Genomic DNA, 21,201 nt, shown 5'->3' with positions numbered 1-21,201 from the left:
TTCTGTGCTGTACTCAACTCTGTGGCTCTGCCAGCGCAGGCTCCCAGTGCCCAGTTCAGGGCTGTGTCCTTTACTCCTCAGTGTGGGTGCTGGGGCGGGGCTGGCACGTGACGCTGGGAGAGTGTGACACTGGCACGCTCTGCAGTGGAGTAAACACCCACAAGGGAACTGGGAGTTTTATTTCTCCCAAACACCCAAACCTTCCCAGTCCCTCTAGGAACATTTTTACCTTAGAGAAAGTTGCATTGGCGAGTGAGATCGTGATGTCCCGAGATACTCCTGTGGGCATTGGCTCCAAAGGGGCAGGTACAATTCGAGGACAGTCAATTTTCTTCTGTTAGGTACAAAAACAAGGAAAAAAGAGGTTAGCTGGGTGCATGCTGAGCATCCTCAGTGACAAGACAAGAGGACACATCAGGGCCCTTGGTAAGACTCATTTCACTGGGAACCAGGTACTGCCAGGTGCACAGCGACTGCATATCCACGCCTCAGCTGCGGCTCCAGCAGCGACATGGTTGGAGTGACACTGAAGGGAGCCACTGCCACCTCCCACAGCAGATCTGCTAGTGTGACCCTCCTGCCTGCTGGAAGCCACGTCCCATTCACTACATCAGCACTCCTGCCAGCCCCCAAGGAGAGTCTGTGTTCAGGGCCTCCATCCTGCACGGTGGCCCCACAGGGCACAGGGGTTTCACGTGTGTGTGGAGGGAGGATACGATGAGCCACAGGGGATCCAGTGAGGGGCCTGCACTAGTAGGGTAGCTGCAATGAAAGGCTTAAATAAAGCTGAAAAATGATTTTAAGAGGACATCTGTCCCCCTAGTTTTGTTCTCATTTTAAACTGATGTCTCAGACACTGGAGCTGACTCAGAATTCCAGCCCGTAAGACAAGCCCGTCCTGTTCTCTCATGAGATGTAAATCACAGTGTGAAGCTACAGCAAAAATGAAGCCAGCTTCTCTGTGGCCCCAGGGTACATCCAGAGTAATGCCTGTGACAGTGGAGCCATTGGGGTAAAAGACAACAAAATACTTGGTCCATTATGCAGAATCATTTGCAGCAGGCAAGATTTCCTCTCGCTTGCATTAAAGGTTAGCCCACCGTGGTTCCGCTGATGCCAGTGCTGCTGCTGCTCCAAGGAGAGGCCAAGCCTGCCCTCTCAGCACCAGGATGCCTGTCCAGACATATCCCTGGGGCCGGACATATCCCTGGGACCAGACACGCAGTGAGTGGGAAGTTTCTCTCCTGCCCTCTCCAGACCTACCTAGGGGTCAGGGAACTACCTGGAAGTGCCTGTTTGTCTGTGGAGAACATGCTTTACTTCTGTCAGGACACTCATCTAACCAAGCACAGTTGGTGCCACCGAAACAAGGAGATTAAATAACAGAGATGCACATGATAAGGGATGCAAAACACCAAAACAAAGCACAGGGGAGAGATTTCAGTCCCAAGCTTCTTCCAAGGGAATCAAAAGAGTTAAAATAAAACCAGCAGGGCTATAAGAAAATTCATGCAAAACCTCCTATGGCCTGGTGTGTCCTTGCATGTCACTGGAGCTGGCAAAGCTTCCCAAGAGAAATACACTTTAGAGGACTGATTAACTTGTCGTCTTGCAGCTCCTTCTCCTGCTGTTCACCAGCAACCAGAAATAAAGCTTCCAGCTGACTGTATCCTTCGTGTCTGGATCAGGGCAAAGGGGCTGAATGTTTAAGATGCTGTGGATGGAACTGCTCTGATGCTGCTTTCCCAGCGGAGCTGCGCTCAGGTGCAGTCGCGCCCGCAATGGTTTGTTTACTGAAAGCTCTGACTACGTGAAGAGGCACCGTGTTTCCTGGGCTACGGAGCACCTCATCCTGCAGCTGCTCACACAGCTCAGCAGAGAGAAAACAGAAACATGCCCAACCAGCTGAGCATCCAGCCCAACTGTACCTCTGGAGTAGGAGATCTGAGACAATAAAGTCAGTCCTCTGCTGATCTAGGACTAACCCAGGGCAGTCCCCAGCCAGTCCCACAGCCCTGATGTCAACTGATGCCACTGCTGGAACTGACACCCCCAAGCCCCTGCCCCGAGCAGCAGTGCCAGTGCCTGGCAGCACATGCAGCATGAGAACCCACAGGCCCAGTAGCCTGGCACGCGCCAGACCTGCAGCACAGCTCCCTGTGCTCTAGCACAGGGCAGACACCCCACAGGAGCAACTGTCGGGATGGTTTTCAAGAGCCCAGCACCTGTCCAGACAGCCAAACACCAGGCACTGGAACCTGGAAAGCAGACAAAGGAAAACGTGCTTCCCCAAAACACCTGGGTATGCACAGGGAGGCACAGCTGATCCTGACACGCCACCCTGCACTGCTGGGAGCTGCCACCCAGCACAGACTTTTCCATTCCCATTTCCCAGAGATTTACACTAGACACAATCGCATGGAGCTGCAATGTGGTGGCTCCAGCTCCATCCTCATCCTCATTACCCGCACTCACAGCCACCCACCTCCCCTACCACTGGAGGAGAGTGGATGCCACAGCCGGCCCAGGGGTCAGCCTGGGGCTGAAGGTGGGACATCTGACATGGGGCCAAACTCCTCCCAGTGACAAGCATGGGGAACACTGGAAGAGCTGAGCCAAGAGCAGAACACCAGTGCTAAAGGGATATTCAATTTACGGTGTAAAACCTTGGCTTGGATCTACAGCAGATTGATTGCTAAAAAGCCAATTTTATTTAAATTACCTTCAATTTAAATTTCAGAAGCAGGGACACACTGAGTCTTCGTTATTAAAGCTACAATTTGGAAAGGGGAGATTTTCTCCTATAGACAAGAACCACCAGTGGTGCTCTAGCACATTATTAACATACAGCAATCACAAGTCAGAGCCTAGGGAATGGTGGAGTATGGCTGTGTTTCTCACACTGAAACCCAGGCGGCCCAGGATGTGGAAAAGCAGCAGCATTGCTCCAGATATGGGAGGTGATGGAGAGCCAAGGGACAGAGCCCACTGAGGGCACCAGGACAGCTGAATGCTTTAGCCAGGCTGCCAGCCTCCTCCCACACACACCTCGGCATGGCACAGCACGGTGTGATGCAGCTGCAGCTTTACCTGCCTGCACACACCCCTCTCCTGGATACCAGTTGAGAAGGGTGCCCCATCTCCAGTCGAGCACAAGCTGTGCCAGCAAGTGGCTGCTGGAGGAGGCTCAGAGCCTGAGCAGCAGTTTAATGGGCCTCACCTTCATCTGCAGCGCGTTGTCACACTGCGAGTGGTTGGAGACGCAGGTGTAGGTGGAGGGGCACCAGTGACACTTCCACCTGGCCGAGAGGCAGCTGGTGCACCTGGAATGGCAAAAGTATGGTGAGAAAAGCAGAGTTTAAGCTGCTCAGAGGAGCCACACCTAGGCCCTACAACCCGTCTTCACACAGTTCAGTCTACAATGGTGCCCAGAAAAACCCATGGCAGGTGCTGAATTTCGCTCTCCTCCTCTCCCTGGGAGCCAGCAGGGGATGTGGGCAGAGCCCATCACCCCCAGACATCATCTCCCTGCTCCAGGCCACAGCAGGCCAGGAGCCACGCACCTGCTGAGCATAAAATGCTTTTCTGCCAAAAACACTCTTTCCCTCCATCCGTCTCTCCAGGGAACCGGGCAAGTCAGGCCTGATGAAGGCTCTCCCTGCTGTTTGCACAGGCACGGGAGTGCCGGCAGGTAGGACACGGGGTCCCTGCAGCCTAGCCCTGCTGTTACACTCCGGAGAGGTGGATGAATTTTGGAGAGTGGCACCAGAGTCCCCCTCCAGCCCATCCTGCTGATGGGGGTATGTGGCTGCTCCCATCCAGGGCTGGAAGGGGCAAGAGAGAATGTCCCTCCCTTCCCCAGCGCCCCACAGATGCTTCCAAGGATTTCTGGGGAGGCTGGTTCTGCTGCTGAAGGGTTAACAGACCAAGCTTTATATAGAAATATTATTCATGTTTAAAAGAAAACCAACATGTCCAGATGGCTTGAGACGACGTGAGGACCCTCCTCTGTAAATCCCTGGTATTGCATCCCCCACAATCCTGCCAAATCCTGCTCAGGCCCCCAGCTACCCACTGGCAGGGGCTGTGCTCTCCCATTAACCCCACACAGGGAGACCCTCGTCCAGCTGTGTGCTGGCACCTCCCACCTCCAAACCACCCCACCTGCCTCCATCGCCCTGGTGCCACCCGTGCCCTGCCTGTGGGGGCCCCGCTGCCCGCACACTGGGGTCACTTACGCTCTCTTTGGGTAAATGTTTCCAGTCCTTTTGCAATCATAGATGGTGAAATTGGCCTGGATAATGTTTTTGCTGTTGACCCGGAGAGCAGTTTCAACCACCACGTGGTCTGAGAGAATCAAGCCAAAGAATATTGGGTTGCAAGAGCCCCTCGCTCACGTTCACGACAAGACAGTAGACAAGACAGACCCTTGGGAAAACAAGGGCTAAATCTGATTTGTTTTCCCTACGGCTTCCTCCAAGCTGCATTTCAGAGCTTGGACCAGCCATTCTTTGTCCTCTGACTTTCAGCCCTTCCCTCCTAAATCAGTGCTTTACACTACCCTCACAGAAAAGAACATTGTGGCTTTCAGCACAAAATTTCAGCGTGTTGTGCAAGTGTTAATTAGCAGAGTTAATAATTGTCTTCACGTACAGTTGGTGCTAAATTATATTTTTAAAAAATGTGGTAATTTAAACATGTTAGTTATCATGTTTTAAAACCCTGCTCACTTTCCCCATGACAACAAACACTCAGAGGAGAGTGGAAATCCCTTTTTTGGCTGCTCAAGATGCCATACTACCTCCCCTCCCCCCAAAATTGCTGAATTTTTTTTTCTTTGCAATTTTGCCATATAAGCACCAAGGAGAAGAGACAATGCCTCTTTCAGAATACGGACAATAAATCAGTGCATTGGATTCCAGAAATTCATTTGGACATTGCCATAACCAACAATACAGAGCAGTTAATGATCTCCCATTCTTTGGATAGCTGGGGAGAAAAACAACGCAGCTTTACAAATGGGCCTAGGAAAAGTGGGATTTTCAAAAGGACTGTCTAATTCTCTCTCTACTGAAGTCAGCCATCTTCAATAGCGCATTCACTCCAGGCTCGAAGGATGAAAATTTAATAAGCACTCAAGTCTGGAATGAAGCACTGAACTTCTCTGAAGGCGCTATGAGAGGGGCCGACTCCATTGCTAAGTGGCTGATCTCAGATGGGGTCAGCTCAGCCATCAGCTCAGCCTCCTTCAACTTCATCCACAGGCGCTTGCCCCTCCGCAGGCAGCTCCACGGAGCCTTGGGACGGGCATCCCCTGTGGTACCATCAGAAACCAGGGGAGACTGCAAAGCTCCATCTGGCTCAGGGACTAAGAGTTCTTGAGCTCTTTTAGGCACCCACTTGCTCTTTTTCCAGAGCTTCTCCTGAAAGGCAGCACGTGTTGCAGAGGGAAATTAAACAGAGCAATTGAAAATATCAATATAAGGAGCAACATTATTTGTCCAAGGCTGAAACATTTTTGGCTTAGTACTTACTAAATCTGAAGCAAAAACTCAAATCAGATAAAAGTAAGTCCATTAACTAGCATTTAAATTCTGATGTTTAAAACAAAAATTGATAGATTTGAAATACTGTCACTTTGTGGAAAGATGGTGGAACTCCTACGCTTCAGAGTCATATGCCCTGTAAAAGAGAAGCAGCTTTGGGCTTTTCTTCCCTGTATGCATTATCTGCATATACAAATGGAAAAAGAAATGAAGTCTATTAAAAATTATGTCCACAAAAGTGGTTAGAAGGAACCCAGCTTGCTTGCCTCTACATACCTTGGTCATCAGGAAATGCTGGATATTTCTCACGTGGAAGCAAACTGCAATAAATAAATTGGTTTACATAATCTCCAGCAACTCTAGCTACTGTGTGGATGTTGTTTCCGTAGTCACATGAAATATTTGTTCCATTCAGGTTCGGGATAGTTCCATTTATTTGTATTATCAGGGCCTATATTAGACCAAAAAAATCAGTTATTATGTCAGAAAATTACATTTAGAATTTTTCAACATTTTAGAAGCTTTTCAGAGGTAGACGACTCCAAAACAAACCCACAGACAGGGTCTGTCTTTAAACAAAAAATATTTTGATGAAAACATTAAAAATACAATTAAAATAGTTAAAAATAGCAACAATACAAAACAGAAAATGAGTTGACTCAGCCATCTGCAGCTGATCATCTGTGTTTGAAATTCTGCTACCCTCCCCTGTGTGTTTGGTGCAGCAGCTCTAGGTTCTGTTTGCCTACAAGCATCCAGCCAGCTCCAGGGTGCAGGAGGTCACCCCCAGCCCTCTGAGAGCCTTGGCCTGACACAGCAGCTCAGCAGAGCATCCCCCTGACGCACGTGTGAGCCCTGCGGAGCCGTGCTCTCTGCTGGAGGAGCATGGAGAGTTACCTGCCCTGAGAGCAGGTAACGGCTCTACGGACACTGCAGGTGATTGATTTGTTAATGGCATCAAACGCACCGGGTTCTCTTTGTCAATATTGATCTCGGGCTCCAGGATGGTCATGGAGGGGCACTGCTGCACTCCTTCACTCGCACTCGCCCAGAAGTTGGCCCCTGTGGAGTTGGTGCACTCATGCTGCAAAGAACACCTGCAACGGACAGGGGAACAGCTCATGGTTGATGAGTTTTAAAATAGGTGATAAAATTGTTGAGTTCCTTGTGAGAGAAGATTCTGAGAAAATCCTGTGTCTGCATCTTTTTCCTCTATCCATGCAGCTAAGCCTCGGTGTTTTCTGCTATATTTAAAGTGCCTGGTTGCCACGATAAGAGCACACACTCCCACAGCACCAGTGGAGCACCAGTGGAGCACCAGGATCAAGGGAGGCGGGAGAAGGTCAGGCTTAATCCAAACTGAGGAAGAGGAGGTGACATTCTGTCCAACATCTTCAGTTTGCAAACATGGAATCTAATTTTGAATATCCTTTTCTGAGTGTGATTGTCTTCTACTCATAGATGAGAACTGCAAGGGCAAAAGCTGGTCTTTCACAGGGTGTGGGCTCTCGCAGTCCCATGGTTGGATGCTGGCAAGACGTTCTCTGCACTGGCAGCTGCCTGCAGCGTGACAATGCAGCTACAGTGAAGTCCTGGCTCTGAAGAGCATCCCAACCCTTTGGGCCAGATGTAATTGTTTTTAACAACAAGTATTTCATAAGGAATGGACAAAGACTTATGGCAGTGTGACTGCAAGGAAATACAAGACACCAGAAATTCTTGCCCGGGCTTGAGGGCCAAAGGACATGCCGAAGCACACCAGGACACGCCTGGTCCTACCTGGTCTCCATCGTGCACCACCCACAGTAGGCGTCAGCGGCGGCCAGGCAGTCTGTGCACGTCGAGTACTGGCTGCAGGCAGCCACCTTCACCCGCGTCATCTGCACGACAACAGCACGACTGCTTCCAAATGTTTTACAGCACCACAGGAACACCCACCCAACTGGGACCTGCCAGTATGGCCACGCACGGCTGGGGACGAGACAGCAGTGCTTGGGCTGTGACACCCCTCAGCCTGCAGCACATTCACTGACAGCAGTGGCAGCAGACCCTGGCACCACTTGGAGGTGGGTGCTGTGCCACGGCCACCCACTGAGGGACCAGCCCGGGCAGCCACCTGCTGCCCGCTGGGGACCTCCAGAGCCTGTCCCAGGGCAGGGAGGGCACCCAAGGGTTCGGGTGCCCCACAGTGTGCGCAACTGGCTGGGCTGGGCTGGGCTGAGTTGTGCTGAGTTGGGCTGAGCTGGGCTGAGCTGAGCTGAGTTGGGCTGAGCTGAGCTGAGTTGGGCTGAGCTGGGCTGCCCCTTTCCAGCCAGCGCCATGGCAGGAGCCATGGGATGGCCAGGCTATGGAGAGTGACACTGCACCTTCAGAGGTGTCAGATGAAGGTGGCTTCACAGCTTGTTCCTCCCTGTGAAAAGCTCTCATCCAGACCTGCAGAAAGCTCCTTTCCAGGTAGAGTTCAGCGCTCCCTGGCTATTTATGCAACAATCAGAAAGCAGTACCACTCTAGAAACCTTGATTTGTAAAGAAATCAAAGTACCTCTGGGAACTCGCTTGGCAGGAGCAGTTGGAGAGAAAGCATGTGTTGGTTTCTGCTTTCTCCTCCTTTGATCTCTGAACATTTGTGAAGGAAACCTGAGTGGTTTGGTACAGCAGAGACTGAAAATATGAGGTGCCAAGAGTTCTGAGGTCCCACTAGGCAAGCGCACCGTGGACCCTTGAGCTCCTTGGCCAGACCCCTACTTCACCCACAGCACCTTGCTGCTCCCTGGCCCTGTGGGGCTCAGCAACCCCATCCCAACCCTGTCAAGTCCTGTGGAGCTTTCCAGGATGCTAATTCCACCCAAAAAAATTAACTCGTTTGATTTATTGGAAAAGAAGCAGTCAGAGGAGGCACCACAAGCACCACACTGGGGGTTTGTTCAGCCTGAGCAGAGAGCACAGCCCAGCTGGGGGCTGAGACAGTCGGAGGCGTCCTGGGAGGGGTCTCTGAAATGATAATGACCACTCTGCACAGAATTAGGGCTTGGAAAATACAAATACAACATGTAACATTTGTGGCTATGCATCTGTTTTGACAGATTAAAATGTAAGTCAGGACAAACCACCAGCACCTAGAGCACTCAGCTCTCATCTTCCTCCTCTGTTCACTTGACGGACATGAGGTCGTCTGTCTGTACCTGCTGCAGCTTCTCCAGGTCTCTGCAGAGCACTCCTGCAGAGAGCTGAGCAGAAACCACCCCAGGGAACACTTCTGACAGACAGACTTTTTGTCTGCAGGATCTCCTAAAAACCTCCCTAAAGACCACGTACTCTCATCTTGGGGTTTCTGTACAGGAACAACATCTGCTTATTTCTGCACTCCTGTCAGTGCAATCGCTTTCAGTATCTTTCACTCTCCTGTCTACCTGGCCACCACAAACACCTCACAAGCCAGGCTGCATGGTCTGACCACCCCACACAGGAGAATGGACAGGCACAGGTACCTCCCCAGAAACCCCTTTGACATCCCAGCCAAAGCTCTGAACTTCTTGTCTCTGCCCATTAATATTAAAGCAAATCTTACTGTCCCGCCCTGCTCCCAGCTCAGTGCTAAACCAAACACGTGATGTGCTCAAAGCACTGTTTTGTTGAGGACTGAAAATCTCACCTGGTAGGAGGTCATCAGATAGAGATAGGTGGGATCAGAAGGGTCAAACTGCATGATGGGGTGGACAGGTTCTCCATAAGCCACTGAAATGGATCTCCTGCTAATAACCTTCATGGTAGTGTCCAGGTTAATCTGTAGTGAGAAGAAGCCACTAAGACACTCACTGAGACCATTTTTCAAACACTGGGGAGAAGATTATTTCTCCTTGGTATAAACAAGAATCAAAGTGGTATCCAGCAGTGCCCCACACTGTCAAGCACTGTAAATATCTGCACACTTTGCAGGCTGCACGCACAGAGCTTTCCTGGAAAGCCAGCTCTGTGCCACTGGGTAGGCACACCCTGGCCCAGAAAGCCCCAGCCCTGCTCAGGGACGCAGGAACTTCATCACCCATAGACCCTCTGTTGGAGTGGCTGCCTGGAAAGCTCCTGGACTGAGGTTCTACCCCTGCATGGCTGCATCCAGCACCCACAGCAGCATTCCTCAGCTGTGTCCAGTAGCCACAGCAGCGTTCCTTGAGTTACCCTAATGCAAGTGGCACCAGCCTTCAGCCCTCATCACATACATATGCACATTTCTGTAGAGAGAGCAGTGAGTTTTGAAAGCCTAATGAAAAACAGCGAAAATCGGCAACAGGGCTGTACAGCATGGCATCCCCTGCTCCCTGCATATTTGAAAAATAAGTGTTGTCACACCCAGCCAAGAGAAGCTTCTATCCCTGCTGACTCCAGAAGACCACGGCAGCTGCCACAAGAGTACTGAGTCCTACCTCGCTTCATGAATCGCCAGCTGAAGTGCTGGCAGTGATGGAGAAGGCTGCACAGCATCAGCCTGCCTTTCAGATCTCTGAATGTCTTGGCATTTGACTTGAAAACTCAGTAAATTAAATGTGGCATTGCTGAGAGGAAATAACAATGGGGCTACACAATTTCTCGTGACAGTCACTTTTCAGCTTAAAACAGAAAGGGAGTGAGGAAAATTCCTGCCTCCCTACTAGCAAGGGAAGGCAATAATCATAAGGATCAAGTATGCCTCTCCTCTCTAAAGTCTGGATTAATTAATTAACATAGGTTAATTAATTCGTACACTAGAGCAGCACTGACATGCCCCAGTAAGACAGCACAGGCTCAAAGCAGGGGCTTCTCTCTGCTAAGAACCATATGCAAGCACTGCAAGCTATGCAGAAAAAGCACGGAACTGCCATTGTGCCCATTTTAAAAGCTGGCTAGCCAGAGGCTAAATGAGTTCCCTGGGATCAGCCAAGATGCCCAAGAACCAAGCCCTGACACCCTCCACTGCAACCATCCTCTCACCCTTCCTGCTGAGATGTGCTCCACACGTGGCTGTTTCCAGATGCCTGCCCCTGTGTCCCTCTGCCTCCTGGGCACATTCATCCTACACCCTCTCTGTGCAGGCACTTTCCCTGGCTCCCGGGGGCTGCAGACCCTGCAGGAGAGCCCCTGCAGCAGCACAGAGGGGCAGCGACCACCAGTCCTCCTAGTGCAGCAGCACAGAGGGGCAGCGACCACCAGTCCTCCTGGTGCAGCAGGCTGGGGTGGGCTGGAGGACATGAGCTACCCTGGTGCTGGTGGGAGCAGAGTGCATGAAGTCCTGGGTAACCCCACCACAGGAGTGTGTCTGTCTGTGGCCTTCCGGACCTGAACATGTGGGGAGTCACCAGGACAGACCCTCTTGCCCACCATTGCCCTCTAGGGCACTGCACCCTGGCACAGCTTGCCCTTGCCACGCTGCCCAAGCGCTGCTGTCCCTCTCATGACTCCTAAACGTGCACTGGCCCTCACCAAATGCCTGTCTGCAGCGCAGAATCAGATTAATTTCCCATACATGCCCCTGGCAGCCCTAATTGCTGCTGGCAGGAGCTGGGTGAACACTATTTCTGCCCCTCTGCTGTCTTTTCTCAGGCAGCAAATCTGAATGATAACTCACACAAAGTATCTTGTGTCCCGTGCCAAAGAGCAAGGAGCCCTGAAGGTAAAAGGGCTTCTGGTTATGCAGCTGTGTTGCAGAATTAGATTACAGCTATCTGAGCAAATTATCCCAGCAAAGGGTAGCCAGGAGCCTCTCCCTAATGGAGGCTCCACAGATAAGGCTGCTCTCTCCAAGATGATAATGGAGCAGAGCTGTTAATGCCGTGTGAAGAGGCTGCACTGCGTGTGGCATGTGCCCTCCAGCCCACTGCGCCCAGCTTGGTGCCAGCTCCCTCCCACCCGCCCAAATTACCTGCCCCTTTGGGCAAAAATCAAAGCAGGGAGTTCCTTTGTGATTGTTCCCACACTTCTGCCAGGAGCATTTGGATGCAAGGAGAGAGACTGGATCAGTTTTCTTCCCTCCAAGCATTTTGATCCAATATCCCACATTATGCACCACTCACTCCAGGCTGAGACAAAACAGGTATCAGCTGTCTCTGCTCCAGGGCTTTTCTCCTTCTCCTCTATGAACTTTTGATGCTGGGAGTACACCAAACTGCTGTGGCTGCCTGGAATCAGAACTTTCTTTGGCAAACTCCAAGTGCTAAAGTTACTGAGAGCTTGGCCTTGCACCTCAGCTCCAGAGCTGGGGCATTGCATCGCCCTGCATCACCTCTGGCACATTATTTAGAACAGACTCCACCAGGGGTTCACACCTGCTTTGGACTCAGCTGTGAGGAAGCATCTCTTGGTGATTCCCTTGTCTACACAGAGTCTTCAAAAGCCAGCAGTTCAGAGGGAGAATATTAGAAGAGCTGTTAATAATTAAATGCTGCACAATAGCACTCCCAGCACAGGGTTCATCAAGAACATCCTGCTCACATGGCAGCCCTGAGCAGTAATTAACAGCCACCAGCCACCAGGCAGTGTGTGTATCACCGTCCAGGTTGCAGCAGTACCCAAAGATTTCTTCACTGCCTGACGGAAGCAGGTGCTCAGACCAAGTCAACAACAGACGTTGTCCTCTGGGCAGACCAAAGGTGCTGGAAGGGGAGGCCCTGACACTCGCCCTGTCCCCCAGCCCTGCTGCCCCATGCTGGTGCTGCCAGGCCCTACTTGCCTTCAGGAGTCCTCCACTGGCGGTGCCCAGGAACACAACAGTGTAGTTGTTGACGCTGGCCACTGCCACTGCGGTCAGGCCACTGTAGGTGAAGATGGGGGTGGCTGTGACGGGGTTCACGATGGCCAGCGGGTGCTGGAGGTGCGCTGCTCCACAGTCCAGCTGCTCCGGCTGCAGCTGTGGAGAGACACAAATATCACTGGGCTGCACAAACGTCAGTGGGTTCCCCCACCACCCCCCTCGGGCACAGCGGGATCAGACTGCTGAGAGCTCCACTCTGCCCTGCTAAAGCCCCTCACTGAGTCAGAGAAAAGTAAAAAGCAAGTGGCCCTGGCAGATGAGCTGCCTGCAAGGGCTGGCATGTGGAGAACGAGATCAGTGTCGGTAGTCCCATGTCGATTCACTGTCAGGTGCCAAGGGGCAAAGGCAGAGGACAGTGGTTAAGGACTTGCCAGTGAACCGTGCCTCTGAGCAGGCATTTGGCTTGTTTGGCCCAAAGCAAGACAACAGACTTGACTCTTCTATGCCAAATTAATTAGTGGAATTGCTGCATGGCAGTAGCATTTGCAAGCAGGACTGAATGCCTTATATTCCTCCTACCCTGCCGAGACACACCCAAGATTTATGACCCCTCTCACCCCAAATCCTCTGAGATTCTCATGTAATTTCTGCTCAGACAACTTGGAAGGATTCAACAACAGCTGAACATCACAACAGTCTCACTGCCAACAATTCACCTGCAGCAGGTGCAATTGGAGCTGTTCAAATGACAGGCACGTTTCAAGGGCCATTACCACATCACCTATGGTGTCATCCCAGGTTTAGCCCAAGGAAGGCCATGCCCGTGCTGTAACCCTCCCTGTGGCAGGCAGAGGTGGCAGGGCTGGCATTCTGGCAGCAGCAGGTATCCACAGGCCACCTGTGCCCAACCCAGGCCCTAACCGTGGGAAGGACCGGTACAAAACTCCAGCAAGAGACACCTGGCGGGGTCCAACCCACACCCCAAGGATGAAGCACGTTTATGCCTTTCTGAACCCAACCATAACATGGATAGCCTGGCCACAGAAACTGTCAGGAGTGTGAATTTAAGCAGAACAAATGCAGGGATTTGAGGCTGTATCTGTCAGGGAACTGGATCGCATGCCTCTACCAGGCAGAAGGTGACCACCAGCCTGTCCAGAACAGTCCCTCCCCACTGGGCTGCACCACGGCCTTGATGCTAATTCCCTTGTTATCATAACTCTTTCATCGATGGAACCAGGCTAAAGCTTCAGCTCTCTCCCCTTTCCAGATGGTTCAGAAGATTAAGCAAATCTTTAGGCTTTGCAGCAAGAGCATGAGACCGGTCAGGACCTCCCCTCCTCTGCCTGCACCCCGCTTTGGGGTGCACCTCCTGCCTCATGCCCATCTGCCCCCCAGCCAGCACCATGTATCTTGGATTGGTGCAATACATTCCAGGGCAGAAGTGGGAAAGAAACATGCTAAATCCCAAAATGTACACAAAGCAATGGTGCTGCGCCTGCAGGAGTGAGGGACGGTGTCCCCACACTGGAGGAAGGGAAGAAGCCTCCAGCAGAACCCCGCAGGACTGGTGACCTCTCTGCCATGGCCATAGCCACCCCAGGGGTCAGCTGGCATGGGGACCACAGGCCATGGCACTGCCCACTTCTCCTCTTTGCATGGGAGAGGACAGCAGCAAACCCCACCGGGAGCGGTGGGTGCCAGGCAGCCCTCGGGGTGTTGTAGCAGCCAGTCAGCAAACAGCACAGGCTACCTGGGCACCCGGAGCCATAACACCCCACAGCATCCTCTGCACAACAGCACATCCTCTGCACAACACATCCTGCTGCTGCAGACACATCCAGGGCTCACGTCCCTGCTGCTGCACTGGCACAGCCATGCTGCAGCCAGTGACAGGCTGGGTCCTCTTCAAAAAACCACCCTGACCTTGGTCCCCTGCACCCCAGCAGACACCAGACCCTGTGGCCACCACTGGCTGCATCAGACACGGAGTAACAAAGACTGAAGTGAAAAACTTCCTCTGTTCAGACAACTGCCAAGCAGGAGGCAGCACGTTCACAGCTGCACTCCATTCAGAGGGGACCAAGACAAAAGGAACAAGTTTATGGATGCAATGCTAAATGCATTTTGCAGTTTTATCACACCTCATTCTATTAAAAAATAAAATCACAGCCCAAATTCTTAAGTGTGTATATTTGCCCCGTCACTGGGTGACACTTTTTTTATACCATATAGAGAACACAGCAAGTCATTCATGTTTCTGATTTAATGGTTCCTTCCCTTCACAACCAGATCTTTAGAAACGCACTTGGGTTTATTTATTTGTCTTGGGGATCATTAACTCTAGCCCCTCTTCATTGGTCTTTATCAATATTCACCACCTGAAGCTCGCAAAGCTCCTTCCTACTGGGAAACTGAGGCACAGAGGTACCTCCGGCCAGCTGGGACCCCAAGGGACACTCAGCACCTCCTCTCTACAGAGAAGACAGGAGCCAGGAGCAGCATTGCTGCCTGCCAGTCCGCTGGACACAGCCCTTTCTTCTTGCAGGTGGCCAAACTCACGGGAAGTCCCTTATCTGCAGCGCCTGCCTGCCTACAAATCACACATTTCAGAGCTCATATCAGCGCAAAGTGTTTTCCACAGTAAACAGGATGTAACTATTCTAACCCAGGCCAAGCTTTATTTTGGCTGCACACATCCTTCCTCTGAAACACCTTTCTTCAAATGACATCAGTTCTTCCAAGGGATGGATGGGCAGGAGGAGACATATGGTATTTCCCTCTGCCGTGTCCCAGGGAGGGATGACATGCTGTGCTGCTGCTGCCTGTACCCCACAGCACCAAGGGGACAGCTTAACTCCCACACGTTAGAGGAAACAGGATACGGCCAAGTCACATCCTTCTGCAGGCACCAGGCAGTCACCACAGCTGGGGAATTGCACTGGATGTTTGGGATAGAAGGCTTTCTCCATGCAGGATGGGTTAAATCCTGCTCCATCTTAAATCAAGCTGCCCTTCCCTGATGTGGGGAAAGCACAAATATTAAGTTTTCTTCCAAAACCAATCTCTTCCTATAATCTGCATTTTAAAACACCCTGTAGGCATTTACTTACTGCCTCTATTTTTCTGTGACATGCTCTTGGTCCTCAGTACCTCACAGAAATATGGACTGAGTCTAGATCTGAAACCTTCTGCACCCAAAATGTTTGACTCTGCCACTCCGATGCTGATGATGAGCCTCCTCAGGCACAAGTCAGGGACAGCCACAGCCAACCCTGGCTGAGCAGCACTGCTGTTACCCTGCACACTGTGAGGAGGGGTACACCCTGTTGTGCCCCTACATGCTGTGACAAGGGAGGGGTACACACTGCTGTGCCCCCACACACTGTGAGGAGGGAGGAGTACACACTGCTGTCACCCTGCACACTGAGATAGGTGGTATTGCTGCAAAATTCAAATCAAGGGGCCACAGCTAAGAGGATGGTTAGTCAGATTAACCCATGAGTGCAATTGCAGAAACAAAGTGGGACAGAGATAAAAGATCTCCAGCCACATCAGAGCTAAAGAGTTTAGTTGTCTTCATGGTGCGAGTTCATTTCTTTATCCCAGGCCTAAAAGAAGCAGAAAAGGCAATTTCCCAGAATTTCCATTACAGCTCCCCAGCCCCGGGCATGCAGGATGTCCCTTCGGGAAGGAAGTCTGCTGGAAACAGAAGGAGGAAGAGGAGTGGTGAGGCAGCACTCAGGAAAACCATGAAATGCGCTGATTTCTGCATCCTGTGTTTGTGACCTTAAAAATAGTTCTCAAGCAAAGCTGGAGCTAATTTGTGACTCAGAAGCTGCAGTGCAAGGAAAGCCCTGAGCCCCTGCCCTCCGCGAGGCCGTGCTGGCTGTGCCGCAGCAGCTCCGGAGCTCTGCAGCGAGGGGAAGGGGAGCCCGGCCCCTTTCGGATGTCATATCAGAGGGGATTAAAGTGTTGGCTTCCAGCATGCCTGGAGTCCTGGGAAAATGACACAGTCGGCATCCGATAATCCGCTCCAAACTTGTTGATTTGTGGGACTTACCCATCATCTTCATAGGCTCAAAATTTGGCAGCTGCTCCCACACAACTGACATTTTCAGGCCATTAAAGGCTGTGATAAAAGGGCTCTAGTTTTATCTCTTGCCTTCCTTAACATAAACCATTAGGCTTTTATTAACATTTAGGTATGACTCAGGGAAATCTCTGACTGCAGAGAGAATATTCAGAATAATTCAGATACTGTCTGAAGAGAACAGCAGGACATGGACTCGCCCTGAACAGTAGGGAGAGGCTAAAAAGCAATGGGGAAATATTGCACAGGAGAACAGACAAAGCCAGAGATGCCAAGCCAGCCCAGCCGCATTACGCAAACGGAGAGTACAAGCCCTGCTCTGTGTCAGACAGAGCCCAGACCAGCTGTGCTCCCCCAGCAAAGCCCATATTCCCCCGGAACCTTCCCGTCCCCCAGCAGTTTGTACACACAATCACGCGTTTATCTGCTGGAGTGTTGCAGTCAGACCTGTCAAAAACAAGCTTCTTGGGATGCCTGGAGCAGAATTTCATCCTCAGAAGAGGACTCCACTGTTGAGGCAGTTGACATGTAAGCAGTCTCCAACTGCAGTGCTGCTGCAAGGGCAGGCATCAGCACAGAGCTCCTCAGACTTCCCATCATATTTTTTAGGCAACAGGAGGCAAATCAGTGTGCACTTGTAGCCAGTAGAGGCACTCAGGCTGAGAACCTCCAACAAAGTGAATCTGGACAAATTTTTCTCCAGAATTACCAACAGTAGCAATCAGAACCCCCACAGCAAGTTCCTCAAGTAAGGAAGCAGCAGTTGTGCTGTGTTTTGCTCATTTGCACAGTGCCAGCACTGGCCCAGGGTATTCTGCAAGCCACCAGTGTGACACCAGTAATGGGCTGTCCCAACACCCCTCCATGTTCTCCCAGCAGTCACCCAGATCACGTCCTTGCAGGGAACCATTGCTCTTATAGAACTCATTCTTCCCTCTCTCTTCTCTTGACTCCAATCTTTTCTTTCCTGACAGCTCCTAAATTTCACTCTCCGTAGCCTTGCATGGGACCAAAGGGTGGAGGAAGGCAGGGTACAGCAAGCACAGGAAGGCAGAACACAGCTGAGTTGGGCCAAACCACTGCAACTCGGCGGCAGCAGCCACACTCACCTCTGCTGTGGCCACAGACCTCAAACCACCAGAGGTGAGAGGTTTTCAACGCCGTAAGAGGCTCTCAGCACCCCAGATTATCTCAGAGGGGGAAACCCAAGCTCTGGCTGCTGCTCCTGGAACAGCAGCCCCTAGTAGACAGCACGTACAGCTGCTGCCTGCCAGAACTCACCTCAGAGAGAGGCCACAGAGACTGGGATGGGATCAGGGCACCGATGGGCTGCAGGCACAGCCAGCCAGTCTGCTATGGTGAAGCCAAAGCCTGGCAACGGCTTGAACAACCATGGGGTCTCTGCAGCCATCCAACCACCTGCTGCCATGTCACCTCAGGTTTTGGAGGGAAGGACTGGAGGATCTATGGCAGAAGCCTTCCTTGGGGTGCTGGGGAGTATGTATGGGCTCCAAGGAGCCCCCAGAGGCTCCAGCCTCAGCTCCAGCAGTGGCACTGAAGCTTGATGCCTGAAGCTGACAGTGTGATTCCCCTCTCAGTCTCTTCTGCCCCCTCCTCCAGCCACAACTGGCCCAGCTTGTGGCCACCATCACTCAAACCCATGATGTTGACCCCAAGTGGAAAAGAAAGCTGAGCACAAAGAGGACAGGAGACTGGCAGGACCTGCTCTGCACAACCCCCCAAAAAATACCTTCCCCCAACTCCAGTAGTCCCAGCACGGGTCCCCTTTCCTCACTCCACACAAGTCGGGGGTCTGGCACCTGCCAATGCCTCCCCCAGCAGGGCACTGAAACAGCACGTGCAACAGCACGGGGAACTGCTTAAAGTGGAGAAACACGAAAAACATAGCAGTCTTTTAACTAAAATTGCACATCCTTCATGCCGCCAGGAAGACTGGTCAAGCTTATTATGTTAGCCTTCATCCTGCATTAAATACAATACTTCAGATTATACAATCAAATCCCTCAGGAATAGGCAGGCAGAGGGATTAACAAACAACAGGCTCCAAAGGGGTTGTCACAGTCAGAACAGCACGAGTTTGAGCAGCAAGAGCTTGCATGTTCTTTAAATTCACCCTCGCTGGAAACTCTGCTCCTCTTCCCACTCCCCAGGGACAAGGGGCTGAGCTGATCAGCCGAGCACGCCTCATCTCAAGGACACCCATTCCTGCTCAGGAGCCCAACAAACGCCTCCCCCTTAGAAACTGCTCAGAGTAAGATGCTTGGTTTATTCAGGCTGTACTTTCTTAGCTGCTCTTTCCCAGGGAGAGCCCCCCCTCCACCACTCAAGCTGTGTTTCTCATTTACGTTGAGCTTTGGCTTCAGCAACCAACCTCAGACTATTCAAACTCCTTCCCACAGGGAGGAGTCCCTGCTGAACTGTAAGTTTGGCTCCTCGATCTTTGGGCGTTATTATTTTATTATTGCTAGTACTAACACTTAGCACTTCACATGCTCAAAGTGCTCTGAAGGCGTATCTGTGTGAGTCTGGGCTGAAAAAAGCATCCATTAAAGTAACAACTTACCTAACACAACTGGTCTTTCGCACGTGTCAGTTCAAATCTGTTTCATTTAGCAATGGTTTATAGTAAATGTTTTCCTGTATTTTCCTCATTAGTTTGCTGAATCAATTAAGCCCTGAGATAATGAGCAGAACTCTACTCTTCTGTTACGCATCCTCAGTAAAACCTGTCTCTGAGAAGCAGTGCTGTGCCGCAGTGCTGTCCCCCTGGGCACCGCCTGTGCATTGCTTGCTCCACAGCCTCAGCACCAGAGTCCAAAAAAACAAAACACCACCACTTGTTCTCCAGCACCAGCCCACTGGGTAAGCTTGACATGGAAAGGTTTTTGCTCATTACCTGAGCACTCCAAATGCAGAAGCGACCAAACTATACAGACCCTTCTTCCACTCTAACCCCTGCCCTCATTCTGGGGACAGAGGAAATTCAAGTAAAGAGGTTAATCAGATGGTTATGGAAGCGCAAAGGACGAAGGTGTGAGTCAGGCTCCACTGGTCTGTGGCCAGCCCTCGTACTCAGAGACCATCTCCTCTCGCAGGCGGCACCTGTACAAAGCAAAAGGCGTTCTTCAGTGCTCTGAAAGCACTGTGCCTATTGACATCTCTACGACTTCATCTCTGGAGGTCCTCCCTCCCCACCCATTCCCCTCCCAGTTAGGAAATTAAGATCATAATATTTGTATAATTTTAATTATTTCAAAAGTTTTTACAAATCAATGGTCCTACTGGATGCAGCAACGGAGCATCGCTCTGATTTGGTTAAAGTATGGAAAGCTTTCCTTTTCTGTATCGTTTTGTATTTTGTGCTCAGGATTTGTAGAAACTGCTGTTTTCAAAGCTTTTTGAAAATATCCCCTGAGCTTGCTGTGATACCACGCCTCAGCTGGAAATGACACTACAGTTAGGGGATCCCAGGGATGTAACATTGCAACCCCAGCTCCTCCCAAAGCTTGACACCTTTCTCCAGCAGCTTATGAGACAGTGGCCAAGTCACCGTTCTACAGTCAGACAGTCCCAGCACCGAGGATGTTTGCACACTGCCCAGAGCAGTGTCCTGGTTGGGAATGCCAGGAGGGACACCCACCCATCCCAGGGACATGCAGAAATCAAACCAAACGAACAAGTGCAGCAAAGACATCACCTGTGTCAGGTGCTCTCCAGATGTGGATTTCTGTCCCTGGAGCAGATATTTACCCACAGTTTCCTTCCCATTTAATGACCTGCCGTATCAGTTGCCAAAAGCCCAACCTGAGCCCATGCCTGTAGATCCAAACATGCGCTTGCAGTTTCACTGGGGCCTGGGACTTACACTTGGGGTTTGTACTCTGGACTCAACCACCTCACCAGAGCTCCCCAGTTCCCACGGCAGCATCCTCGGGAGCATGGCAGCAAACACGGGACTGCAACTCTGGCTGTGCTGTCTTCAGAGTAGGGGCACAGCAGAATGAGCTCCCTACCATGGAAAGGAGCTCGAAAAGGCAAGTTAACACCTATCCTGTTGTCCACTGGATAAAAAGCCCAAGCTGAAGAGCCTCTTGTCGCACTCTGCAAGACTGTGGTTGTCCATAGGTCCAATAAACTGGAGAAGAAGGCACAGGGGCTGGTAACAGCAGATTGGGTCTGCTCAGACCATGGGCCATCACTGGCATCCCCGTTGCTGCAGGGTGCCACAGACCCCACACCCCCCTCCCCAGAGACATCCTAGTCCCAAACCCCATGAACCTGCGCAAGGAGCCAGCACACACCCCCCACATTGGACAAGCCCCGCTGACACTCAGCAGGTATTGAGGCAAGATCATCATGGTCTTTGCTGTCGCCCTGCTCACCAGCACACCACATCCGACAGGGGCTCGTCCCAGTCCTGCTCAACCCGCGCCTCCCCAGGCACGAGCCGTCCCACGCCCCCGCGGCCTCGCTCCGCCGGAGCAGCGGCTGCCAGCAGAGCTGCTCTCCAGATGTTAGAAATTAGTACTGCTCCCTCTGCTCAAAAATGTCAATAAATTCTGCTGGCCCCTCAAAGTGGGAGATGCCATATAGACAGTCTGTCACCTCCTCTGTCTGATGCAAGGTGTTAAAGCCCAACTCGAAAATAAAGACTTACAATCATTTCTTTACCAACCCAACAGGATTCAAAAGAAAAAACAACAACAAAAAAGAAAGAGAGAAAGAAACAAACAAGAAGAAATAGTGAACAGGATCCCTCCTGCAGACCTAGGAGTTGGTCCCCTGCCACGCTGTGCCCCTGGGGATGTGTGCTGGAGACA

General features: G+C 51.5%; 1 protein-coding gene across 1 annotated transcript in view; it reads right to left on the bottom strand.

Moving 5' to 3' along the window:
* Positions 1-21,201, bottom strand: part of PLXND1 (plexin D1) — a 72,144-nt gene that overhangs the window by 42,471 nt on the left and 8,472 nt on the right. The window contains exons 3-10 of the mRNA XM_017827039.1: positions 12,247-12,423; positions 9,199-9,330; positions 7,326-7,426; positions 6,514-6,643; positions 5,823-5,997; positions 4,239-4,347; positions 3,221-3,323; positions 230-334 (exon numbers count right to left, since the gene is read on the bottom strand). Coding sequence (XP_017682528.1) covers positions 230-334; positions 3,221-3,323; positions 4,239-4,347; positions 5,823-5,997; positions 6,514-6,643; positions 7,326-7,426; positions 9,199-9,330; positions 12,247-12,423 — 1,032 coding nt within the window. The remainder of the gene's footprint in view (positions 1-229; positions 335-3,220; positions 3,324-4,238; positions 4,348-5,822; positions 5,998-6,513; positions 6,644-7,325; positions 7,427-9,198; positions 9,331-12,246; positions 12,424-21,201) is intronic.

The sequence above is a fragment of the Lepidothrix coronata genome, unplaced genomic scaffold, assembly GCF_001604755.1.
Source record: "Lepidothrix coronata isolate B3197 unplaced genomic scaffold, Lepidothrix_coronata-1.0 Scaffold134, whole genome shotgun sequence".
Lineage (NCBI taxonomy): Eukaryota > Metazoa > Chordata > Aves > Passeriformes > Pipridae > Lepidothrix > Lepidothrix coronata.
This window is presented reverse-complemented; position numbering and strand designations above follow the sequence as displayed.